Here is a 22424-nt window from a genome sequence, read left to right on the forward strand (position 1 = left end):
CCTCCTCCTCCTCCTCTACCTCCTCCACCTCCTCCTCCTCTACCTCCTCTCCTCCTCCTCCTCTTCCTGTCTGCTCTACAAATGGACTAAAAGAAACGAGGTGTTCCTCTCTTGTACCTCCCACCTTTCTTTGTCCTTGATCTGAAAATGTCACTTTCTTCCTCCTCCTCCTCCTCCTCCTCCTCCTCCTCTTCATCAGCCACACAGCAGACATGTTTGCGCTCTGCTCTCCTCCATTACAGAGGAGCGAGAGGAGGAGGAGAGCAGGAGGTGTTAACGGAGCGGTCAGATCAGTTTAACTCCTTCCTGTTTCATTCTCTCTGATATCATTAGAAGTTGCAGCTGGTGAAGGAGTTCAGTTCAGCTGACGGGTTTTCATTAATTATCTAGAAAAATCTTCAACATGTACTGAAATGAGTTCTGGATTCTGGGTGAGTCGGGATGGACCCAGAACTCGTTGGATACTCTTCAAGACAAAGTGAAGACATGTTGCAGAAAGGAGGAAACTGCAGCTGATTGAATCAGCGAGCAGCTGCTCTGTGTCTTTGAAACACAATCACTAAGTTTGAGTCCAGCAGCTGCTGAGTTGTGTGAAGGTCATCGGCCAGAATCATCACTGTGAATGATGTTTGAAGACGAGGACAGACGGAGACATGATGTGAAGTCACACGCAGGTGTGGTGAAGAGTCACCTGAGCTCAGCGAGAACAGCTGATAAAAGTCAGGCTCAGCCGTCATCTCCTCCTGATGATATAAAGTCAGGCTCAGTCATCGTCTCCTCCTGATGATATAAAGTCAGGCTCAGCCATCGTCTCCTCCTGATGATATAAAGTCAGGCTCAGCCATCATCTCCTCCTGATGATATAAAGTCAGGCTCAGCCATCATCTCCTGATGATATAAAGTCAGGCTCAGCCATCGTCTCCTCCTGATGATATAAAGTCAGGCTCAGTCATCATCTCCTCCTGATGATATAAAGTCAGGCTCAGCCATCGTCTCCTCCTGATGATATAAAGTCAGGCTCAGCCATCATCTCCTCCTGATGATATAAAGTCAGGCTCAGCCATCATCTCCTGATGATATAAAGTCAGGCTCAGCCATCGTCTCCTGATGATATAAAGTCAGGCTCAGCCATCATCTCCTGATGATATAAAGTCAGGCTCAGTCATCATCTCCTGATGATATAAAGTCAGGCTCAGTCATCATCTCCTGATGATATAAAGTCAGGCTCAGCCATCGTCTCCTCCTGATGATATAAAGTCAGGCTCAGCCATCATCTCCTCCTGATGATATAAAGTCAGGCTCAGCCATCATCTCCTGATGATATAAAGTCAGGCTCAGCCATCGTCTCCTCCTGATGATATAAAGTCAGGCTCAGCCATCGTCTCCTCCTGATGATATAAAGTCAGGCTCAGTCATCGTCTCCTCCTGATGATATAAAGTCAGGCTCAGCCATCGTCTCCTCCTGATGATATAAAGTCAGGCTCAGCCATCGTCTCCTCCTGATGATATAAAGTCAGGCTCAGCCATCATCTCCTCCTGATGATATAAAGTCAGGCTCAGTCATCGTCTCCTCCTGATGATATAAAGTCAGGCTCAGCCATCATCTCCTGATGATATAAAGTCAGGCTCAGTCATCATCTCCTGATGATATAAAGTCAGGCTCAGTCATCATCTCCTGATGATATAAAGTCAGGCTCAGCCATCGTCTCCTCCTGATGATATAAAGTCAGGCTCAGCCATCATCTCCTCCTGATGATATAAAGTCAGGCTCAGCCATCATCTCCTGATGATATAAAGTCAGGCTCAGCCATCGTCTCCTCCTGATGATATAAAGTCAGGCTCAGCCATCGTCTCCTCCTGATGATATAAAGTCAGGCTCAGTCATCGTCTCCTCCTGATGATATAAAGTCAGGCTCAGCCATCGTCTCCTCCTGATGATATAAAGTCAGGTGAAGTCTCGTAGTCCACAGAACATTTCTGGAGCTTCACAGTAAAACAGAGTTGCAGCGTTCTGCTGAACACCTGAAGCAGCTGGAGATTTAAAACAGAGAAACAACCCAAAAAAAAAGAAAAACTCCAAAACTCCATAAAAACTTTGCTGAACTACTTGTTAGCACTTCCTGTTTGCAGTGAACCTGTGGACGTACGGACTACTATCACTGGATTACTGATACTGAAGAAAACTGACTTTATATCATCAGGAGGAGATGACGACTGTGTTATAGTTTCAAAATACAAATATCATTCCAATTGTGTGTGTGTGTGTGTGTGTGTGTGTGTGTGTGTGTGTGTGTGTCTGTGTGTGTGTTGTTAATGATGTAGACACTCAGACAAACCTGCAGGATTTATATTCCTGTTTCTGTTTCATTCCTTAAATCATTAATTTGTTGCTCGGAGCCAAAGCAGCATGAAGTCAGTTCTCATTCAGAGAGACAGTGCCAACACACACACACACACACACACACACACACACACACACACACACACACACACACACACACACACAGCTCACCTGAGATGAAAGGTGTCTTTGTTTAGTTCTTGTTGAAGACATTTTGTCTGAAGCTGAACAATCAGACCATGGTATACTGTATACTGTAGGCTGTGTGTGTGTGTGTGTGTGTGTGTGTGTGTGTGTGTGTGTGTGTGTGTGTGCGCGTGTGTGTGTGTGTGCGCGCGTGTGCGTGCGTGCGCGCGTGCTGTCAACATCAACACAAGCTAAGCTAATGATGCTAATCTGTGTAATTGATTGCAGGTTCTGCTCTGTGACCTGACAGGTTAATACAGGGCTAACGGCTAAGCTAGATGCTAATCCCTCATTTAATGCTGCACACACACACACACACACACACACACACACTGGAATCCTTTTTTATTGATTTCTCTCTCTCTCTCTCTCTCTCTCTCCTGTAGCCGACGCCCACCATGACCTGCTGACATCACCACGCCCTGCCCCCCCCCTCCTCCTCCTCCTCCTCCCCCCTCTCTCGCTCCTACAAAATGGCTCCGACCGATTGGCTGTCGCTGTGGCGGCCGCCGCTGCTGCTGTTCGTCCTCGCTTCCTGTTTCCTGTCTGAGTCGGCCTCGACCACGCCCTTCCCTAAAGACCTGGAGCCAATCAACATGGTCAGCTCCGAGCGTAAGTAGAGCGGCGATCTGATTGGCTGCTGTTGATGATGATGAGGATCATGACAGATATACAGTGTATATATATATACTGTTTATATATATATATATACTGTTTATATGTGTGTGCACATTCACATTTGACTCATAAATATTCTGTGTCTCCGTCTGCAGAGTCGTATCAGTTTCCAGGTTTTCAAGGTTTGATCCAGGACAACGACACGCTGCGTCTGGGCCTGGACTTCCAGAGGATGTTACGCATCAACCACATGTTGTACATCGCCGCCAGGTCAGTGCACACACACACACACCAGACACACACACGTGACCAAGAACAATAACTACAACAGTGACTATAAATAAAGTGTTTTTACAATCGTTCTGTGATATTTTCCTGTAAAAGTAACGTCACAGTGATTTATGATATTAGCTTCTTACTGCAGCCGACAGTCTTATGTATATTAGGCTGCAGATTAAAGATTACATTACATCATTTTTCCTGAGACTTACTGACAAACAGTCTTTGTTCTTTTGATGATGACGTCTGGACATATTTCAGCCTTGGAGAGCAGACAGAAGTCTTTCAGTCTATATAGTCTCCTCATATATCTGCACTCACGTCAGCGTAAATGGTGCAAGAACACTTGGTGGATGCCGACTGTCAAGTCTTCCTCAGTTCAGTTTTAAGACATCTGGGAAATGTAGAAAATCACCAACCGCAGGAGAAGATAAAGTCTGAACCCCGAAGTTGTCCTAAAGTGAGGACAGGAAGACGGACAGACAGACAGACGGACAGGATGTACATCATATTAAATGTATTAAAGCTTCAGGTGGAGCTCTGACTGTGTTCTGACTCTGTGTTCTGACTCTGTGTTTGGACTCTGCAGGGATCACGTGTTCGCAGTGAATCTGACGACAGCTTCAGTCGACTTCAAACCTCAGCTGGTGAGTCTCATCTTCAGTTTGAGGAGTTGTTGCAGGAAAACACTCGATGTGGTGCTAATATGTGCTGTTAGCCACTTAGCCTGTTTCTGGGTTTTAATCCCTCCTCTGTGTGAGTGAGTGTGTGTGTGTGTGTGTGTGTGTGTGTGTGTGTGTGTGTGTGTGTGTGTGTGTGTGTGTGTGTGTGTGTGTGTGTGTGTGTGTGACCACCCTTCAGAGGTCAACAGACTCTTCTGATGCATCTTTTTAACGTTTCTCTGAGGACCTTGACTCTGAGTCACAGAGAGTCTGTGCTGCAGATTTAATCTTACATAAGCTCGTGTCGTGACGTGGCGGTGTCGGCGGCGGCGGCGGCGGTGGCGGCGGCGGCGGCAGCTCCACGCTGACAGCTGACGCCGCAGCAGCTCATCCTTTCTACTTTCTGCACAATCGACGCAGCAGATATCAGAGCGGAGAACAAAACTGCAGCGGCTCGTAATGTGCGAGGCGGCACAAAGGACGCGCTGCCTTTGATCCGCTCACCTCCTCCTGATCAAAGGGACCAGGTTACAGGTTGGCTCCTGGCAGTAATGGGCCTCCCGGTGCATTGTGGGACGGCCTGCAGAGGCTGTTTGATGTGAGCTCTTATTGTCGTTATCACAGATCCGAGCTCACGACCTGCTCCCGCGATCGGCTCGCACTTCCTCCGTTATAGAAATGTTTTAAATGATAAACTCGTCAGGTTGAATTAACGATGTCACCTGCTGAGCGTTCAACACGGACGAGCACAGTCTGAGTTCATGATCTTTATTATCCTCCGTGGAGCCTCTTCACATGATGGTCCAGCACGGATATCTGTCCAACGATATCTGCTGACGTCACGTTCACTTCCTGTGGGACGGATGGTAGAAATGGTCAATATATCCATGTTGATGACTCACAGGCGCTCAGATCATCGAGCAGAGCCAACACTGGTGTAATTACAGCGTTGGTCCTGTGAGGACAAACTCACTTCACCCGTCAGATTGGGTTTAAATCACAGCTGAGCTTCAGGTGTTGGTTCAGATGTGTCGCAGCTTTTAGGAAATTCAGGAGCAAAATCAATTAAATTCAGCTGAGTCGGTCACGATTCAGCAAAATACATCACAAATATTTTAGTTTTGACTTTGTGTGTGCTGTTAACCAATGAGAATGACTAGATGCATCAGAAGGTTCATCGCACTAAGCCGTTTGTCAGACGCTTTCAAAAAGTACCTGGAAGGTGATTGGACGAGCCATTTATCACCGTTTAGTTTTCTCTGGTCGTGACACCTGAACCACACCTGTAGCTGCCAGTATTTCCTCAAAGGAAGCTGATTGGTTCACAGATTGGAGCCTGGCGAGATGAATGTGAGAGATCGTATCATCACATGATCTGACCGGTCGAGATGCCTCACAAGGCGAGACCGCTGAGGGAGCAAAGATCCAGAGATCCAACATGGAGGAGGCTTTTTATCTGACATCAGCTGCTCCGCTGGAGCGTGAACTGATGGTGAGCAACACGGTTAGCTTGGAGAGCTATATGGGACGTTTTGGTCGCCACTGAGTCAAACTAGCCGTGTTTCCATAAAGCGTTTTGAAGAAAATCGCATTAGAAACTTTATCAAAAAGGTTTGTACGCTCGCTCAGATCGTTTCTGTCATTTGAGCAAAAAAGCTTTTGTCTTTAACAGGACAAAACTCAAACGTCACCCAACAAGCAAACTGCATCTGTTCCTTATTCCTCACCGTGTGTTTCTGGCTCGTGTCCCTCCTCACCTGTGTTCGCCGCCACGGCTCGCAGTATAATAACACCCTTCACACTCGTGTCACACCTGATCACTCTCTGTTTCCTCCTCCTGTGTTTCAGAAGCTGACGTGGCGATCCAAAGATGTCAGCAAGTGCACCGTCAGAGGGAAGAACAGCGTGAGTCTCTTCTTCCTCTGCTTCCTCCTGTTCCTCAGACGCTGACCTCTTTTTCTTTGTCTACGTTTTAACTCACAGAATCAGACACGTCGATGAAATCAGGCGATTTCTTGGACAGACTCTCGTGTTTCATCTCTGACAGACGTTGATGAATGAGAGGCGTTTTTTCCTTCAGTTCACTGACACTAAAGATAAAATTAGAAGCCTCTCACAGCTTCGGTCGCATGTTGAGGATGTTTCATCTTGTTCAGATAAGATGTTATCGCTCCGTATCATTACCAGATTAATGAGGGTGTCACTCTGTCTGTCTGCGTTTCAGGACGAGTGCTACAACTACGTCAAAGTGTTGGTGCCTCGAAACGACGAGACGCTGTTCGCCTGCGGGACCAACGCCTTCAACCCCACCTGCAGGAACTACAAGGTAACACTCACCTGTCCTGACGCTGAGAGGTGCGTTCATACAGCAGACACAAGTGTGTTCAGAGCTTTAAGTCGAGGCTCTTTGAGGGTTTTCTGTTCTGGAAACGATGAATTTAAACAACCCCACTTTACTTTAACACGTCTTTATCCATTAAGAGTTCTGCTGCAGCCGGAAACATATTGATTTTAAGGAAGTAACTTCATGCAGAACCTGAAGAGCAAATGAACCCAGCCAAGCTCGACCCGTTCAGAAACATGTCCTGCAGTCAGCCGGTGCTCGTCAGCCCCCGGCCGCATCACGTGTGTTTCAGTCGGGCTCTCCCAAATGCTTCGAGAATTAAAGCCGCTACCGTTGCCATGGTAATCTTCATCCAAATTAAGATGCAAAGGAAGAAAATGTTGCACAGAGAAAAGAAGCAAAAGAAAGAAATGTCAGCTCAGTCTCCAGGATATAATGTCAGCAAACCAGATACCGAACCTGTCACGTCCCTTTCACAGTACATGACGATCAGCTGACTGTCACACCAGGAGGTGGAGTTATCACAGCCAACAGCGCTGCCACAGTCTGAGTCGCACCGCTGGGTATTTTTAAGGACATCTGGAGACGTTTCCAGCCGTCAAAACATTTATTCTGATCCAAACCGGATTTTCTGACCTTTAACTAAGTGCTTTTTGTGCCTGAACCTCACCAGAGCGTAATCACAGCGCTGTGACCAGAGAAATAGAAATTCAACCTGAACAAACGTAAAGCTGCAACATAAAGAAACGTTTGAACTCATCTGGGGTTTTACAGAAACGCTCTAACATTTATTCTGGAGGTTGAGTCAGGAGCTGACAGCGACGCCTCCGCTCCTGTGCTCATCCGTCGTAACCTGGACTTCTGATTCTAGCAAAGAATTTCTGTCAGTAAAGACTTCACAGCATTGGTGCCACCCGACCCGATCTCCAGAAACATCGTTTGGCTTAAAATAGCTGTTTTGGTCACAACAATCATGGATGGAGATGGTTTCTCCAGATGTAGATGGTTTCTCCAGGTGGAGATGGTTTCTCCAGATGTAGATGGTTTCTCCAGGTGGAGATGGTTTCTCCAGATGTAGATGGTTTCTCCAGATGTAGATGGTTTCTCCAGGTGGAGATGGTTTCTCCAGATGTAGATGGTTTCTCCAGATGTAGATGGCTTCTCCAGATGTAGATGGTTTCTCCAGGTGGAGATGGTTTCTCCAGGTGGAGGTGGTTTCTCCAGGTGGAGATGGTTTCTCCAGATGGAGATGGTTTCTCCAGGTGGAGGTGGTTTCTCCAGGTGGAGGTGGTTTCTCCAGGTGGAGCTGGTTTCTCCAGGTGGAGCTGGTTTCTCCAGGTGTAGATGGTTTCTCCAGGTGGCTGCCCTCCACTGAGTCCGGGTCTGCTCGAGGTTTCTGCCTGTTAAAAGGCAGTTGTTTCTTGCTACCTTCGCTAGGTGCCTGCTCGTGGGGGGAGATGTTGGCTCTCTGTACACAGATGAACTGAAGTGTATAGTTTTGTCCCAAAGTGTCCTGAGATGACTGTCGTTGTGTATTGGAGCTATATGAATAAAGATTCACTTGACTTGACTGGTCGGCTCAGCTTCCTGTGAAAACATCTGGTTCTGTCGCCACGATGACGGCCCTCTGAAAAATATCCAGCGGTGACAAGTGTGGGAACACAGTCTCCAACTGCAGTCGACCTGCAGGGTTCCTACTGGAAATCCTTTAAAACACTTGAATTGTGACGTGATATTTTCAAGGTTTGGAGTTTGGCTGAAGTTCTTGAACTGCTTAATATTTGTGACACATTTTGAAACATGAAACTTTTCTTTGATTCTCCGATCATGAAACATCGTTTCTGACCACAGATGTTAATATGTGACCGGTGCAGGAACCTTGTGTTCGGCTGCAGGTTTATCTGATACGGCAGTTTGTACCGAGCTCAGAAGACTGCGACCAGGATCAGTCAGTATCTGACAGGAAGGTTTTTATTTATTGATACATTTAGTAACTTGATCCAATCTGACATTTTCTTTAATTTGACTTTGTTTCTTGTTTCACACTCCTCGGCTGTTTGTCTCTAATGACAGATGAATCTTAAGAGCTGATCAGAGTAAAAGTGCATCAAACACACTGCAGAAGACTGAGCTTTCAAAGTAAAAGCACCCTTATTAAGTAGCGATTGGTTCATTGTGTGATTTGTGATATTTCACCTTCTCTTGTTTCCATCAGAATATTTTCTCAAAGCTCACCGAACACACAGAATCAGGCAAAACTTGTTTTAGTTTGTATTTTATTTTAATGAGGTCTAATTACTGTTTTAGACAAACAGCAAATGAAGCATCTGCAGTGTGTGTGTGTGTGTGTGTGTGTGTGTGTGTGTGTGTGTGTAACCTGCCCATTATAGCTTCGGGTTAATGAGCGGAGCGGCGATGTGCGGGTCGACATGACTTTTATTCTGGCGGTGTTCCTCTGCTCGCTCAGCTGCTAATTGAAAGTGTCAGGCAGCTCGAGACGCCTCGTGCAGCTCGAACACAACACCTTCACAAGAAACACAATTTGAGGCGTCAATCCAGAGTCGAGCGGCTTTTTTTGTGCCGCTGCGGCGCTGCAGGTTTGACTGACAGGCGCTGACCCCGTTTAGCAGAAAAACAACACGTTTACCTGCAGACGCGCTGCTCCTCTTTCTGTTTGAGAGTTTGGATCTAAAACGAGACGCGCTGGAAACACACAGTGCTGCTCTCAGTTATGATTGATGGCACCAGATAAAATCAGCTTGTGCTTTTCAAAGAACAGGAAGTCGTTCACACAGTGGAGAAGCTGCAGCCTCACAGATAATCAGGGAACAGATTTCACTACAGCACATTTGAAATGATGGATGAAAGTCGTTTTAGCGAAAGTTAAATCAGCTTGAACAAAGTTGAAAATCTAAGAGGCTCGATGTGACTTCAGTGAGGACAGACGTGACGAGCTGACGTGAACATGTGACGAAGCTCTGCTGCTGTTTCATTTTCCACAAACTGCTGACTGACGAACCTGACGGCTCAAAGAAACTGAAGTCTGAGAACCACAGCGAGTCCTCGATAATCAAATCCTGCAGGAAGCTCAACTTCATTTAAGATGAAGCTGTGAACGTCCTGCAAGAAACCCTGCACGTGATTCTGTGTCATGACGACAAATAACTTCCAGCCTGCTGATGTCTGACTGTGACACTGTGAAGGTCTTTTAACGTTGGCAGATGTTTCATGAGTGAAACTTTATTATTACCTTGTGGCCCAGTCTCGACAGCATTGAGTCAGTACGGAGGAAACATCGGCAACGAAGCCGCCGTCCTGCTGCGGTACAGGAGGCCCGCCGGCTCCTCTCCTGCGCTGCGTGTCACCTTCTTCCAGCCGTTTCTAGAAGCTAAAGACGTTGAACTCCTCAGTGCAGGCGTGGAGTCAAACACGGCTGCGTCACGCTGTTTTTAAGGCGAGCGGCTGAGCGCTTTTATCTGTGACACGTTCTGAAACATGGAACTTGTTTTTCTTTGATTCTCCGATCATGAGACATCATTTGGGTTTTGCAGATAACATCTGATATCAGATAGTGAAGGTGTGGCACTGAGCAGGAAGTGACATCAGAGGATGAAGTATTTAGAGAAGCTTCATCTGGTCACGTACTCTTCGCTGTAACATCAGTTTGTGGATGAAGAGGAGAGTGACGTGTGATCACTCCGTCCTGCTTCATGATGGACGAGTGAACAGCGAGGGCGAGCGAGACAGAGGCAGAATTAAAAACAGAGAGCGAGGTCAGACGGTGCAGCTGGCAGTGATCAGGCCCTGAGGGAGGACGGAGGCAGCAGACAGGTGTGTTTATGGAGGCTAACCGCTAACACAGCCTCTGTTAGCATTCAGCTAACGCAGCGCTCAGCGTTATCAACAGAGCTGACGATGAAATATCATCAGAGTGCTATCAGCTCAGCTGACATGTCAATAACTTCATCAGCAGCATAATTAACTCAGAACAAGGCTGTTAGAGGCTCGCGTGCTGCCGTCGTCTGTTTCCTCGGACAGAGTTTTGTTTCTTCAGGCTTCACTCAGAAACTGAAACACGTTCCTGCATTTTAAGATAAATGATGTTATCCACACGCTTCTACCTGCAGGATCACACAGACACGTCGTGCAGACGTCAGTGGGAGTGTTGGACGTGTGTGTGCCTGTTTTTAGCGCTAATCATCCAGAATTCATTAAACTCAGTGACTTGGTTGGAAGCTTTCACACTTGTTATATTTTTGTGTCTTCATCCTTTAATCTGACGCGTCTCCTCTCAGATGACGTCCTTGGAGCAGGTCGGGGAGGAGGTGGTCGGTCAGGCTCGATGTCCCTTCGAGTCCGTTCAGTCCAACGTCGGACTGTTCGCTGGTGAGTTTAAAATGACTTTAACTGCTGAAGATCCTCAAAAAACTCTTCTGTCACCAACAAATCTGATGTAGAAAGACATTCATCAACAGGAAGTCGTATATCGTTCTCAGACTGTAGATAAAGACTGAGTCAGTTAATATAACAGTGTTTTTTTGATTAAAGAGGCGTTCAGGTTCTGACGTGGTTCTGACGTGGTTCTGTCTCTCAGGTGGAGATTTCTACTCGGCCACCATGACGGACTTCCTGGCCAGCGACGCCGTCATCTACAGGAGTCTGGGAGACGGACGACCCGTCCTCAGGACCGTCAAGTACGACTCCAAGTGGCTCAGAGGTGAGTGGGAGAGTCTGACAGAGTCTCAGAGCCTCCGTCAGCTGATGCTCTGTTGTCATGACGATGGGTTAGTTGTCGCATGTGACCTAAAGATGGAGCTTCAGGTCACGTCAGAAACCAGGATTTAGACCTGAGAGCAGAAACGAGGAGGAGCTCGTGCTGAGTTTCCTTTTTGTTTCTGTTAGTTAGATCTCACGACACTGAAATATCACCGGAGACAGAAACACTGATAGTGAATATGCAGTGTAGCCCCGGCCTCCAGCCGGTCATTGAAGACTGACCTGCAGGTGCATGAAGTCACTGAGAGGTGCGCTTGTTTTGAGCACCTTCACAGCTGTGACATCATCGAACATCCCTGCAGAAACGAAGCGTTCCTGTTGAACAGAAGCTGCAGCTCAGCTCCTCTCATTTATTTCAATCATCTTCATCTCATGAATGCAAATGTAAATATATTTCCAAACGTCGCTCACGGAGACATGAGACTGTCTCCCTCAGTCTGATGGAGTCGTTGCCTCCTCGTCGCTCCGTGTTTCCTCTCTGTGGGGTTTGAAGCAGCAGTCTGGGAGTGAAAGAAAGACGACAGTAACCTTGAAAACTAATGAAATGAGAGCGTTTTATCAGCTGGTGACTGCAGGAACGTGTTGAAACCCTCCGACTGACGGAGATCTGAAGAGTTTAACCTGAAACTGGAACAAACCGGTGACGAGCTCGTCCTCCTGTGTCTCTGCAGAGCCTCACTTCCTGCACGCCATCGACTACGGGAACTACGTCTACTTCTTCCTCAGCGAGATCGCAGTGGAGTACACCGCCCTGGGCAAGGTACTCCACCTGTCTGTCTGTCTGCCTGCCTGTCTGTCTGTCTGTCTGTCTGTCTGTCTGTCTGTCTGTCTGTCTGTCTGACTGCCTGTCTGTCTGTCTGTCTGACAGTCTGTCTGCCTGCCTGCCTGTCTGTCTGTCTGTCTGTCTGTCTGACAGTCTGTCTGTCTGTCTGACAGTCTGTCTGTCTGACTGTCTGCCTGTCTGCCTGTCTGACTGTCTGTCTGTCTGTCTGCCTGTCTGTCTGACTGTCTGTCTGTCTGCCTGTCTGACCGTCTGTCTGTCTGTCTGTCTGTCTGTCTGCCTGTCTGTCTGCCTGTCTGACTGTCTGTCTGTCTGTCTGCCTGTCTGTCTGACTGTCTGTCTGTCTGCCTGTCTGACCGTCTGTCTGTCTGTCTGTCTGCCTGTCTGTCTGTCTGCCTGTCTGACCGTCTGTCTGTCTGTCTGTCTGCCTGTCTGACCGTCTGTCTGTCTGTCTGTCTGTCTGACCGTCTGTCTGTCTGTCTGACTGTCTGTCTGTCTGTCTGTCTGACAGTCTGTCTGTCTGACTGTCTGCCTGTCTGCCTGTCTGACTGTCTGTCTGTCTGTCTGCCTGTCTGTCTGACTGTCTGTCTGTCTGCCTGTCTGACCGTCTGTCTGTCTGTCTGTCTGTCTGTCTGTCTGTCTGCCTGTCTGTCTGCCTGTCTGACTGTCTGTCTGTCTGTCTGTCTGTCTGACTGTCTGTCTGTCTGCCTGTCTGACCGTCTGTCTGTCTGTCTGTCTGCCTGTCTGTCTGTCTGCCTGTCTGTCTGTCTGCCTGTCTGACCGTCTGTCTGTCTGTCTGTCTGTCTGACCGTCTGTCTGTCTGTCTGACTGTCTGTCTGTCTGTCTGTCTGACCGTCTGTCTGTCTATCTGCCTGTCTGTCTGACCGTCTGTCTGTCTGCCTGTCTGTCTGCCTGTCTGTCTGTCTGTCTGCCTGCCTCTCTGTCTGTCTGTCTGTCTGCCTGTCTGTCTGACCGTCTGTCTGTCTGTCTGTCTGTCTGTCTGCCTGCCTCTCTGTCTGTCTGTCTGTCTGCCTGCCTCTCTGTCTGTCTGTCTGACTGTCTGTCTGTCTGTCTGACTGTCTGTCTGTCTGTCTGTCTGACCGTCTGTCTGTCTGTCTGTCTGTCTGTCTGACCGTCTGTCTGTCTGTCTGCCTGTCTGTCTGTCTGTCTGCCTGCCTCTCTGTCTGTCTGTCTGTCTGTCTGCCTGCCTCTCTGTCTGTCTGTCTGTCTGTCTGTCTGCCTGCCTGTCTGAGAGTCTGTCTGTCTGTCTGCCTGCCTCTCTGTCTGCCTGTCTGTCTGTCTGTCTGTCTGTCTGACCGTCTGTCTGTCTGTCTGTCTGACCGTCTGTCTGTCTGTCACATTTAATAAATATATGAACGTCTACGTTTATTTATATATATTTTGTCTTTTGGGAGAATTTATGATCATATTAATGTTTTTATTGAGACATTCGTTTATGTTTCTGTTTATTGAGTGAAGCTTTTGGCAGAAGTCTCTGTATTAATGATGATCATTACAGCCTGTGTAACAGCTGTTAACCCGTCCTCTCTCTGCAGGTGGTGTTCTCTCGAGTGGCTCGTGTTTGTAAGAACGATAACGGAGGTTCTCCCAGAGTTCTGGAGAGATACTGGACCTCGTTCCTCAAGGTGACTTCACTCACTCACACTCTGGATCTCACAGAACCGCAGGAAGTGAAGTGTGACAGTCGCCATGTCACAGTGTGTTAATAACATGTCTCAGGACACCTTGACTCATGATGGTGGAGGTGATGTTTAACAGCTCTGTGTGTGTGCGTGTGTGTGTGTGTGTGTGTGTGTGTGTGTGTGTGTGTGTGTCCAGGCCCGTCTGAACTGTTCTGTTCCTGGAGACTCCTTCTTCTACTTCGACGTCCTTCAGTCTCTCACCAACGTGCTGCAGATCAACCAGAGACCGGCTGTGGTCGGAGTCTTCACCACGCAGGCCAACAGGTGTGTGTGTGTGTGTGTGTGTGTGTGTGGGTGTGTGTGTGGGTGTGTGTGCTTCTGTCCAATCAGAGTTTAACACCCTGAAGACTAAAGACACTTTACAGAGGACATTTTGTCTGAAGGTTAAAACTCGAGGATGTGAAGGATAAATGACAGAAATGCAAAACGTTGCAACATTTTTAATCTGCAGCAACTTGGATTTTATGACGCCAGCACCTGAGTGATTCTTACCTGAGATCAAACAGGACTGGAACAAACATGGGCAGCATGTACCGGCTCGCTGACAGGGAGAGAGGTCACTGATGTCCTGTGGCTCTGGTCCGGTCCGTTCTGTTAACATCTACTAATACATTAAAACACCAAAGTTACAAACACACTAATCAGTCCTGGCAGCTGTGGACCAGCAGCTCCGTGTTCTGTGAGCTTAAATCACTGTTTTTATCAAAGGAGTCTGGTGGGGTGAAGATTTTCCGGATTATTTGGCCTTTGTTTGACCAGTTGTATCCACTGAGTCCTGGCTGAGACAGCAGCATGATAAAGTTTCACAAACAACATTTTCAAATATAAAAGAACAGACTGATGTCGGGATCAGACTACACAATATGTATGTTGTTCACGATGGTCAGCGTGCAGATTAAACTGTGGCATAGATTCTTGCCGTGTCTTCGTCGGGAGACTGGCAGCACTACGAGTACGACCTCGACCAATCGCCGTTCATGACCCTCTGCGAGTTCATAGGTCATCGGGGAGGCAGGACAGGAAATTGTTAATCGTGGCTACCGAAGCTCACATAAATAACAAGTTACTCACCTGTTGGCTGACGAGCCTCCGCTATTCCTCACCAACATTTCTTCTTTGTCTCTGTCGTCCCTCGAGGGTTTCGTTGCCTCAGCTCACATACTGTTCCTCTGCGTCACTGTTCCACCTGACAGCAGCGTTAGCTTCCTCCTCGCCATGTTCACATACACCCGTCAGAGCACTGTCATCCTATTGGTCAACGCCAATGAACACGTCGTACGAGATGTGAAACCAGGCAGGAAGAAACACAAAGAATCTTGTGCTGCCTGGATGTAACTCCAGCTTTGTATCAGTACGTGCACGTTCAATAATATATAAAGATGTTTATGAACGTCGGTGGAACAGCTCGTCTCCTCAGTGTTCGTCCTCCTGTCAGTGTTTGTGTTTGTGTTGGTGTCACACAGACGTCCGTCCTCTCTCCATATGCTTCCTCTGAATTATCTCTTAGTTTACTCTGATTATATAACCTGTTCACTCTGCAGTGAGTCACACTCTCCGCTCTCTGCTCCCGTTTATGTGAAAGTTTTCAGAGTTTGTTGTTTGTCAGTTTGAGGTTCAGTCCGACCCGGTAAAGAGACGTCGGATCCGTTCTCAGCTCGTTGAAGGTGAATCTGTCCGTGTCTCTCTCTGTCTTCAGTATCCCCGGCTCGGCTGTCTGTGCCTTCTACATGGACGACATCGAGAAAGTCTTCAACGGGAAGTTCAAGGAGCAGCGGACCAGCGACTTATCCTGGACTCCGGTGCCGGACGAGCAGGTTCCCAGACCGAGGTGAGACTGAGAGCTCATCGGAGCGACGAGAGTTCACAGCAGCGTTTCCACAGGAGCGGTCCTGACATGTCTTTCTGTTGTCTCGTGTCCAGACCCGGTACCTGTGCAGGTGACGGTCCGGCTGCAGACTACAAGTCTTCAGTTCAGTTTCCAGACGAGACGCTGACGTTCATCAAGTCGTATCCTCTGATGGACGAAGCCGTTCCCTCCGTCAACGACCGGCCCTGCTTCACCAGAACCTCCAGCAGGTAACACACACAAATGATGTTATAAAATATATTTATATATATATATATGTATATATATATATATATATATATATACATATATATATATATATATATATATATATATATATATTAATATATTAGTATAAATGTCACAATGTTAAATACAAAACAAGCAGATATTAAACCTCAGAGGATCAGAGTCCATCATACAGCGGCGGCTGTCAACACATAGTTGTCATAGAGACGAGACGCACGTGAAAAAAAAACGTTTTCTCTCAGCGCTCCTGAACGCAGCTGCCCGGAAAAACGATATTTGGACACGAGCCCTGATCGTTTCCCGGCCCGGCGGACGAGGACGGACAGTTTCTGGGTTTGTGACTCGTAGCTGGACTAGAAAACATCCTCGTGTTGAGTCTGAGTCTCTTATGTTTCAGCGGCTGTGTTCCGGTCCGACCGTCGTCCTCGGGTCAGAGCCATCACACCTGATCAATCACCTGTTGGTGTGACGTCTCACTCCTCTCACAGACACAGTGTCTGCTGCTTTGTGCGAAGGATCAGACCTCCTGTATTCTGATCACAGCACAGATTGACTCGTCACTGTCAGTTTATTCTCTCATCTTCTAAAAATATCTGCGTCTGATTGGATGCTGACAGTCTGCGCTCTGTGCTTCGCTCTGACATTAAGAGCCACTTCTCTTTACTTGTTACCGACTGTCTGATTTGTGTCGGATGATAAGAGGATGTTTTCTTCTTCTCTGCTGCTCCGCGTCGCATCATTACGTCTCTGTTTGTTTGGAGACACTTAGGTTCGGCTCTGCCGCGGTGATTTACAAGCTGCGACGGTAAAATTATCTCCGTTGTCAAATGTCAGAGGCGGTGAACTGTCGAGTCGTCGTCAGTGTGGAGGAATATTTAACATATCTCTGCATCTAAATGTAGAAATGAGTCAGTGTAATAATGAGCAGCAGGAAGTCAGGTTCTCCTGGGAGCTTCAGTGATGAAGTCATCTGAGGAGGAAAATGTCAGCGGTCCCTCCGACAAGACGAGTTTTAAGCTTGCAGCCGGCCCGACCCGAGGAGGCGAGGATAATCGTGGTATCAGCTCTGATTAGTCGGCGGCTCGCAGGAAGTTCTCTCCCTCTCTGTCTCTGAACATCTCTGACCTTTTCTAATCTGCGGCTGCAGGTTTCAGATGAGTTTCTGATGGAGTCTAATCACCAGGCTGGAGAAGAAATGAGACTCTTAATTCCACGTTTGAATTATCCTCCGGGCCGGCCCACATAATGAGGCTGTGCACAGATCCTCCGTTATATAACAGCAGTGTGGGACAGTCGAGCAGCTGAGGGGAGACCTCCTGCGTACTTTATCAACTGATTGTAACTGATTACTTCTCACATTTATAAACCAGCTGTTTCACACGTCAGCTGAACTTCTTGGCTACAGGAGAGTTTTTCTCACTGAGCGTCTTTTTCTTCACTCTCAGGGCGAAGCTGACCCAGATCGTGGTGGACGTCTCCGCCGGTCCCTACAAAGACCGGACCGTGATGTTCCTGGGCTCAGACGACGGCAGAGTCCTGAAGGTTCTGGCGAGCACTCATCCCAACGACAGCTTTGGATCCAAACTGCTGGAGGACATCGACGTCTACAACCCGTCCAAGTGAGACCGGAGCGCAACACTCAGCCTCTGAACTGTTTAACATCCGTGTTCACGTGATGCTGAGCTGCTGTGTGTGTGTGTGTGTGTGTGTGTGCAGGTGTAACGTTCAGGGTCAGGAGGACCGGAGGGTTCTGGGTCTGGAGCTGGATAAAGACCATCACGCTCTGTTCGTGGCGTTCAGCAGCTGTGTGATCAGAGTGCCGCTGAGCCGCTGCTCGCAGCACGGAGCCTGTAAGAAGTAAGAGACCGGACTGAAAACAACCGGGTTCATTCTGTTATTAGAACTGAACCGACCAGTGTCCTGCAGAACTTTAATCATCCTCGTCGGGTTCGAATGAAGCACCATTCAGCACAGAAACCAGTGTTTGTTCAGTCTGATGAAGGTCCAGAAAACTTTTAACACAAATATTTGGAGCTTAATCTGGAAACATAATCAATACTGTGTGTGTGTGTGTGTGTGTGTGTGTGGGTGTGTGTGTGTGTGTGTGTGTGTGTGTGTGTGTGTGTGTGTGGTTGCCGGGGGAAACGGGGATGCCGAGTGTGAATAGTTAAAACTGAACAAAAAGCAGCTCATTTATAGACCGAACAGAACTCGCAGCCCAAATTAGAGCACATTCATCAGAGGAGGGGCGTGCACACACACACACACACACACACACACACACACTCACACTCACACTCACACACACACACACACACACACACACACACACACTCACACACACACACACACACACACACACACACACACACTCACACTCACACCCACTAATCAGACTCATGTTAATTACTGAGTGGGATGAATGAGCGGCAGCCAGTGGATGTGATGTGTGAGCACAGCTGCAGACACACAGAGGCTTCCACCAGCTGTGACTCCATCGTCTCTTCATCGTCTCTTCATCATCGTCAGAGCTGCAGACTCCAGGACTTGGACGAGTCCGATGTGGGACTTGGCGGACATTAGTAGAGCTCTGGTTGCTGATGTCGGCCTGTAGAGCAGCGACAGTGTCCCGGTGATGAAGCAGAGTGAACGCATTGCGAGCGTCCGTGTTTTTCTTCCTCCATCAGACGAATAAACTAATAAAACAGCGAGAACAGAACTCGCCTGAGCCGGAGACGACGTGATGGAAATGTCCGGTCACGTCAGCTAACACAAAAACCAGCAGTGTTGAAGGAGGAGACTTCAACCTCCACCTCTTTATCTCTGCTGTGAAGGAAATATCTTAAACAGCTGTGTGAGGAGCATTTCAAAGTTCTTCTTCTTCTCCTTCTCCTTCTTCTTCTTCTTCTTCTTCTTCTTCTTCTTCTTCTTCTTCTCCTTCTCCTTCTTCTTCTTCTTCTCTCCTTCTTCTTCTTCTTCTTCTTCTTCTTCTTCTTCTTCTCCTTCTCCTTCTTCTTCTTCGTCACACTCAGCTGCCATCTTTGAGATGAAGTAAACATTAATAATCTGACATCACTGAACCTCTGCACACACACACACACACACACACACACACACACAAACACACACACACACACAAACACACACACACAGTTCACTGCCAGGCCAGCCATGTTTGGCTGGCCTGGCAGTGAACTGTGTGTGTGTGTGTGTGTGTGTGTGTGTTTCAGTCTCGCACGTGGCATCGACTGATACAGCAGAATAAATCTCGTCCTCTCCTGCCTCCCTCCTCTTTCTTCCTCCTCCTCCTCCTCCTCTTCCTCACTGTCTCTTTCTGGCTCTTCATCATTTTCTCTCCTCCTCCTTCGTCTCATCATCTCTCTCAGCGATCACGTCTTCACGTCTTCACGTCTCCTCTGTCCTCTCGTGTCCTCCTGCTGCGTACACATTTAGTTTTCAGTCAGTGAGCGGGTCAGCTGAGGAGGGTCACATGACGACCTGACCTTCGCTTCATGTTACTGCAGGAGGGCGACGCGTTACTGTCATGAATCCGCCATGTTATCAGCAGAGGCACATTTGTAGGTTCTGGTTTTGCTGCGTCCTCATTGGCTCACTGACGCTGATGAGATGAACTCCTCAGGTTTAAAAACCCAGTTTCAAATCAAAGACATTTTTCTGATACTCGATAATTTTCGAGGCAGTTCAGTCTTCGCCATAAAAGTATCAAAGTTCGACCGCTAGCTGCACGGCTGACTGAGCTAATAGCTACAGTTAGCAGCAGTTAGCAGCAGTTAGCAGCAGTGAATAGCTGCTCTGGTGATGTGCTGCCATCTGTTTGTTTGGATGTTGATGAGATACTGACAGTAAAATATCGTGTTATAATGTGAAGCTGTTCAAAGTGAGAGTCGCCTGTATGAACAGTCCGTCCAGTAAAAAGTATAATATTTGCCTTTACTTGAGTAAATGTACTCGGTTACATTGCACCAGCTGACACTTAATATTTCCCTGTCTCTTCTTCTCCTCCTCTTCCTGTGCAGAGCGTGTCTGGCCTCTCGTGACCCATACTGCATCTGGCTGCGGACCGGGAGTTGTGCCAACATGGCGCCAGGTTTCAAGTACGTGTCACTTCCTCTTTGTCGCTCTGTCTCTTTCTTTCTCTCTTCTTTCTTTTCTCTCCTTCCTCTCAGCCGTCATCAATCTAACGGCTAATAAAGCTCTGACAGCTCGGCTCGTATTTCTGCCGCGCTGACGACGGCTCGTATATCTGCAAGATGTAAATCCACGACGCCTTTCACACCCGCAGCCAAAGTGAGAGGATGGATGGAGAAGCATAATGGGAGCAGATGTTAAAATGGACGTCAGCGTGCACTTTGTTGGTATAAATCTCTTCTGGTGAAACTTTGTTGAACAGGACTCAGACTGAAGTTTGTTCTGAGTGCAGTGAAGATTCAGGAGTTTGTGAAAAGAGAGTAACAGCTCTCTCCGTCCTTAATTAGCTCCAACACCTTCCAGACACTTTCACACCGTCGTCACCAGCAGCAGCCTGAGAGGACGGTCGCTGAACTAAACCTTCAGGCAGCAGCTTCTCAGTTTTAGTGACGCTTTGTGTGGTTATGAGATTAAACGTCAGCAGCTACTGAGAAACTTCAGTAAAGTCGACAGCAGAAAGCAGAACGGAGGACAGCGATTATATAACAGCGGTTACTTTTACTTCAGTCTCAGATGAAGCTCTCGCCTGCTGTCCTGCCAGCGCTGCATGCTGTTAAACCAATAATGTTCCTGAGTGAAGCATCAGAAACGCCAGAGAAGATGTCAGTGAACAAAACCACGGAGAACTCGTCACATCTCTGTGTTTATTCTCCGGTTGGTCGAGGCATGAACACTCGGCACCATCACAGCTGGAGATGGTCCCACTTCCTGTGAAAAACATCTGGAACGCGTCCGGAAATCCAGTGTCAGGGTTCGAAATGCCACAAACGCAGACTTGAACTGTGGTTGGTTGTTCTGCAGCCGCGTCGCCTGTAGCTCCTCCACCGTCTGATGAGAAGCTTGTGGTTTGAAGAAACAGTTTATCCTGCCGACTGGGTTGATGTTAGCATGTTAGCATGTTAGCATGTTTGCATCACAGCTGGTCAGAGCTGAAACACCGGAGACCACTGCAGAGTCGTTTGATGCAGGAATGACTTCTGCTCTTGTCCCTGTGAAGACAAAAGTCTGCAGGTCCTGTGTGATGAACTCCTTTCATTCACATGATACAGATAATTAAAGCAGAACAACGTGATCGTTTTAAATCAGGACCTCTGGTATTTGGATGGAGCAGCTCCAGTCGATGTTTTAATGTGTCGGATGAAACAGAAGCAGTGGATCAGCAGATGATACCAACACTCAGGTCAGATCAGGACATCCGACCTCAGACACAAACTTCTTTATCTCGTTTCTCGTGTTCTGACTTTGGATCGAGAGAAAACTCCTGAACCGGCCCGGACAGGTTTGACAGTCAGAGCTCTACTTTCTGCTCAAAGACGCTGCCAGGTTCAGTTTCGAGCTGAGTTCTGACACAGTGAGCAGAACGTCAAGGTCAACCAACAGGAGAGAGACTGTTGAGTCACAAACACTCAGAGAGGAAGTGAGTCGTGTTCTTCTCACTGCTCTGTAAATAACTGGACTCATATTTAAAGCAGTGTGTGACAGTCCCTCATGAAGCGCCCCGGTGTTTCCTGCTGGAGGTTTCAGATGTGATGAGCTGAACAGTTTCCTCAGGAGAGTCCTGACTCTGGTCCTCCATCACTGACCTGTGCTGCGGATCTGCACATCGCTCAGTCCAGGTTCCTGCAGGGTGACTTCAGGTGAGCAGCAGCTGAACAGCAGCAGAATAACAGCGGCGGGTCGTGGGAGGCGATCCCACCGCTCTGCAAACATCCTCAGGGTCGTCTGGTCGTTCATTAGATCGTCAGATGAATAAAGTGAGTTCCTGCTGCTGACAAACCTGATTAAACCTCCAACAGTATGAACGTCTTCACTCAGTCTGAAGTCTCCTTCCTGTCCCCTCCTCCACACTGACTCCTGCAGGATTTAGACCAAACCTTTTCATTTAATGTCGGGCCAGTGGCCAAACGCAAACACCTGCTGTATTGTATCATATTGTTAAGATGCAAAATGGGACTTGACTCTGAAATTCACTGAATGAATTGACTTTGTGTGCAGAGCGTGACTCTGCCTGCTGAGCTCAGTCCACCGGTCACGTCTGTTACCTGTCGACTCCGACGCTGTTTTCTTCTGTCCTCCACACGTCCTCACATCCCACTGGGAGCCTGATGCTGTTGACTCACTCAGATTGTGTTTATTTGGTCATTTCGCCTTCATTTTTGTGACGTACGTAGTTAAATACGCAGTTAAATCGTGTGTTTATTGTCTTCACTAGCAGCTCCGGCGACCGTATCGCGGCATGATAGCTGCAGACGGGCCCGGTCGGATCTGAGGGTCAGATTATAAAAAATAACGTTTGTTTAAGTTCATTTTTACAATTTTTTTCAGCAGAAACATTCAGCGGACCAAACTGAACTGATGGCGCCCAGCTTAGGCCCACGAGAGGAATTTAACCAACAAGCTGATGGGAAAAATTAGATTTCTCTGAACTTT

General features: G+C 47.8%; 1 protein-coding gene across 1 annotated transcript in view; it reads left to right on the forward strand.

Moving 5' to 3' along the window:
* The window catches only part of LOC311272446 (semaphorin-6D-like), a 125795-nt gene that overhangs the window by 62238 nt on the left and 41133 nt on the right, over positions 1-22424 (forward strand). Inside the window, exons 4-18 of the mRNA XM_084378855.1 lie at positions 2914-3139; positions 3301-3415; positions 4014-4071; positions 5935-5991; positions 6311-6412; positions 10726-10816; positions 11025-11147; positions 11878-11966; positions 13544-13633; positions 13827-13954; positions 15387-15518; positions 15611-15766; positions 17231-17404; positions 17502-17642; positions 19823-19900. Coding sequence (XP_084234981.1) covers positions 3001-3139; positions 3301-3415; positions 4014-4071; positions 5935-5991; positions 6311-6412; positions 10726-10816; positions 11025-11147; positions 11878-11966; positions 13544-13633; positions 13827-13954; positions 15387-15518; positions 15611-15766; positions 17231-17404; positions 17502-17642; positions 19823-19900 — 1673 coding nt within the window. The 5' untranslated portion in view covers positions 2914-3000. The remainder of the gene's footprint in view (positions 1-2913; positions 3140-3300; positions 3416-4013; positions 4072-5934; positions 5992-6310; positions 6413-10725; positions 10817-11024; positions 11148-11877; positions 11967-13543; positions 13634-13826; positions 13955-15386; positions 15519-15610; positions 15767-17230; positions 17405-17501; positions 17643-19822; positions 19901-22424) is intronic.

Source organism: Pagrus pagrus (assembly GCF_965226575.1).
Source record: "Pagrus pagrus genome assembly, chromosome: 17".
In the NCBI taxonomy this organism is placed as follows: Eukaryota; Metazoa; Chordata; class Actinopteri; order Spariformes; family Sparidae; genus Pagrus; species Pagrus pagrus.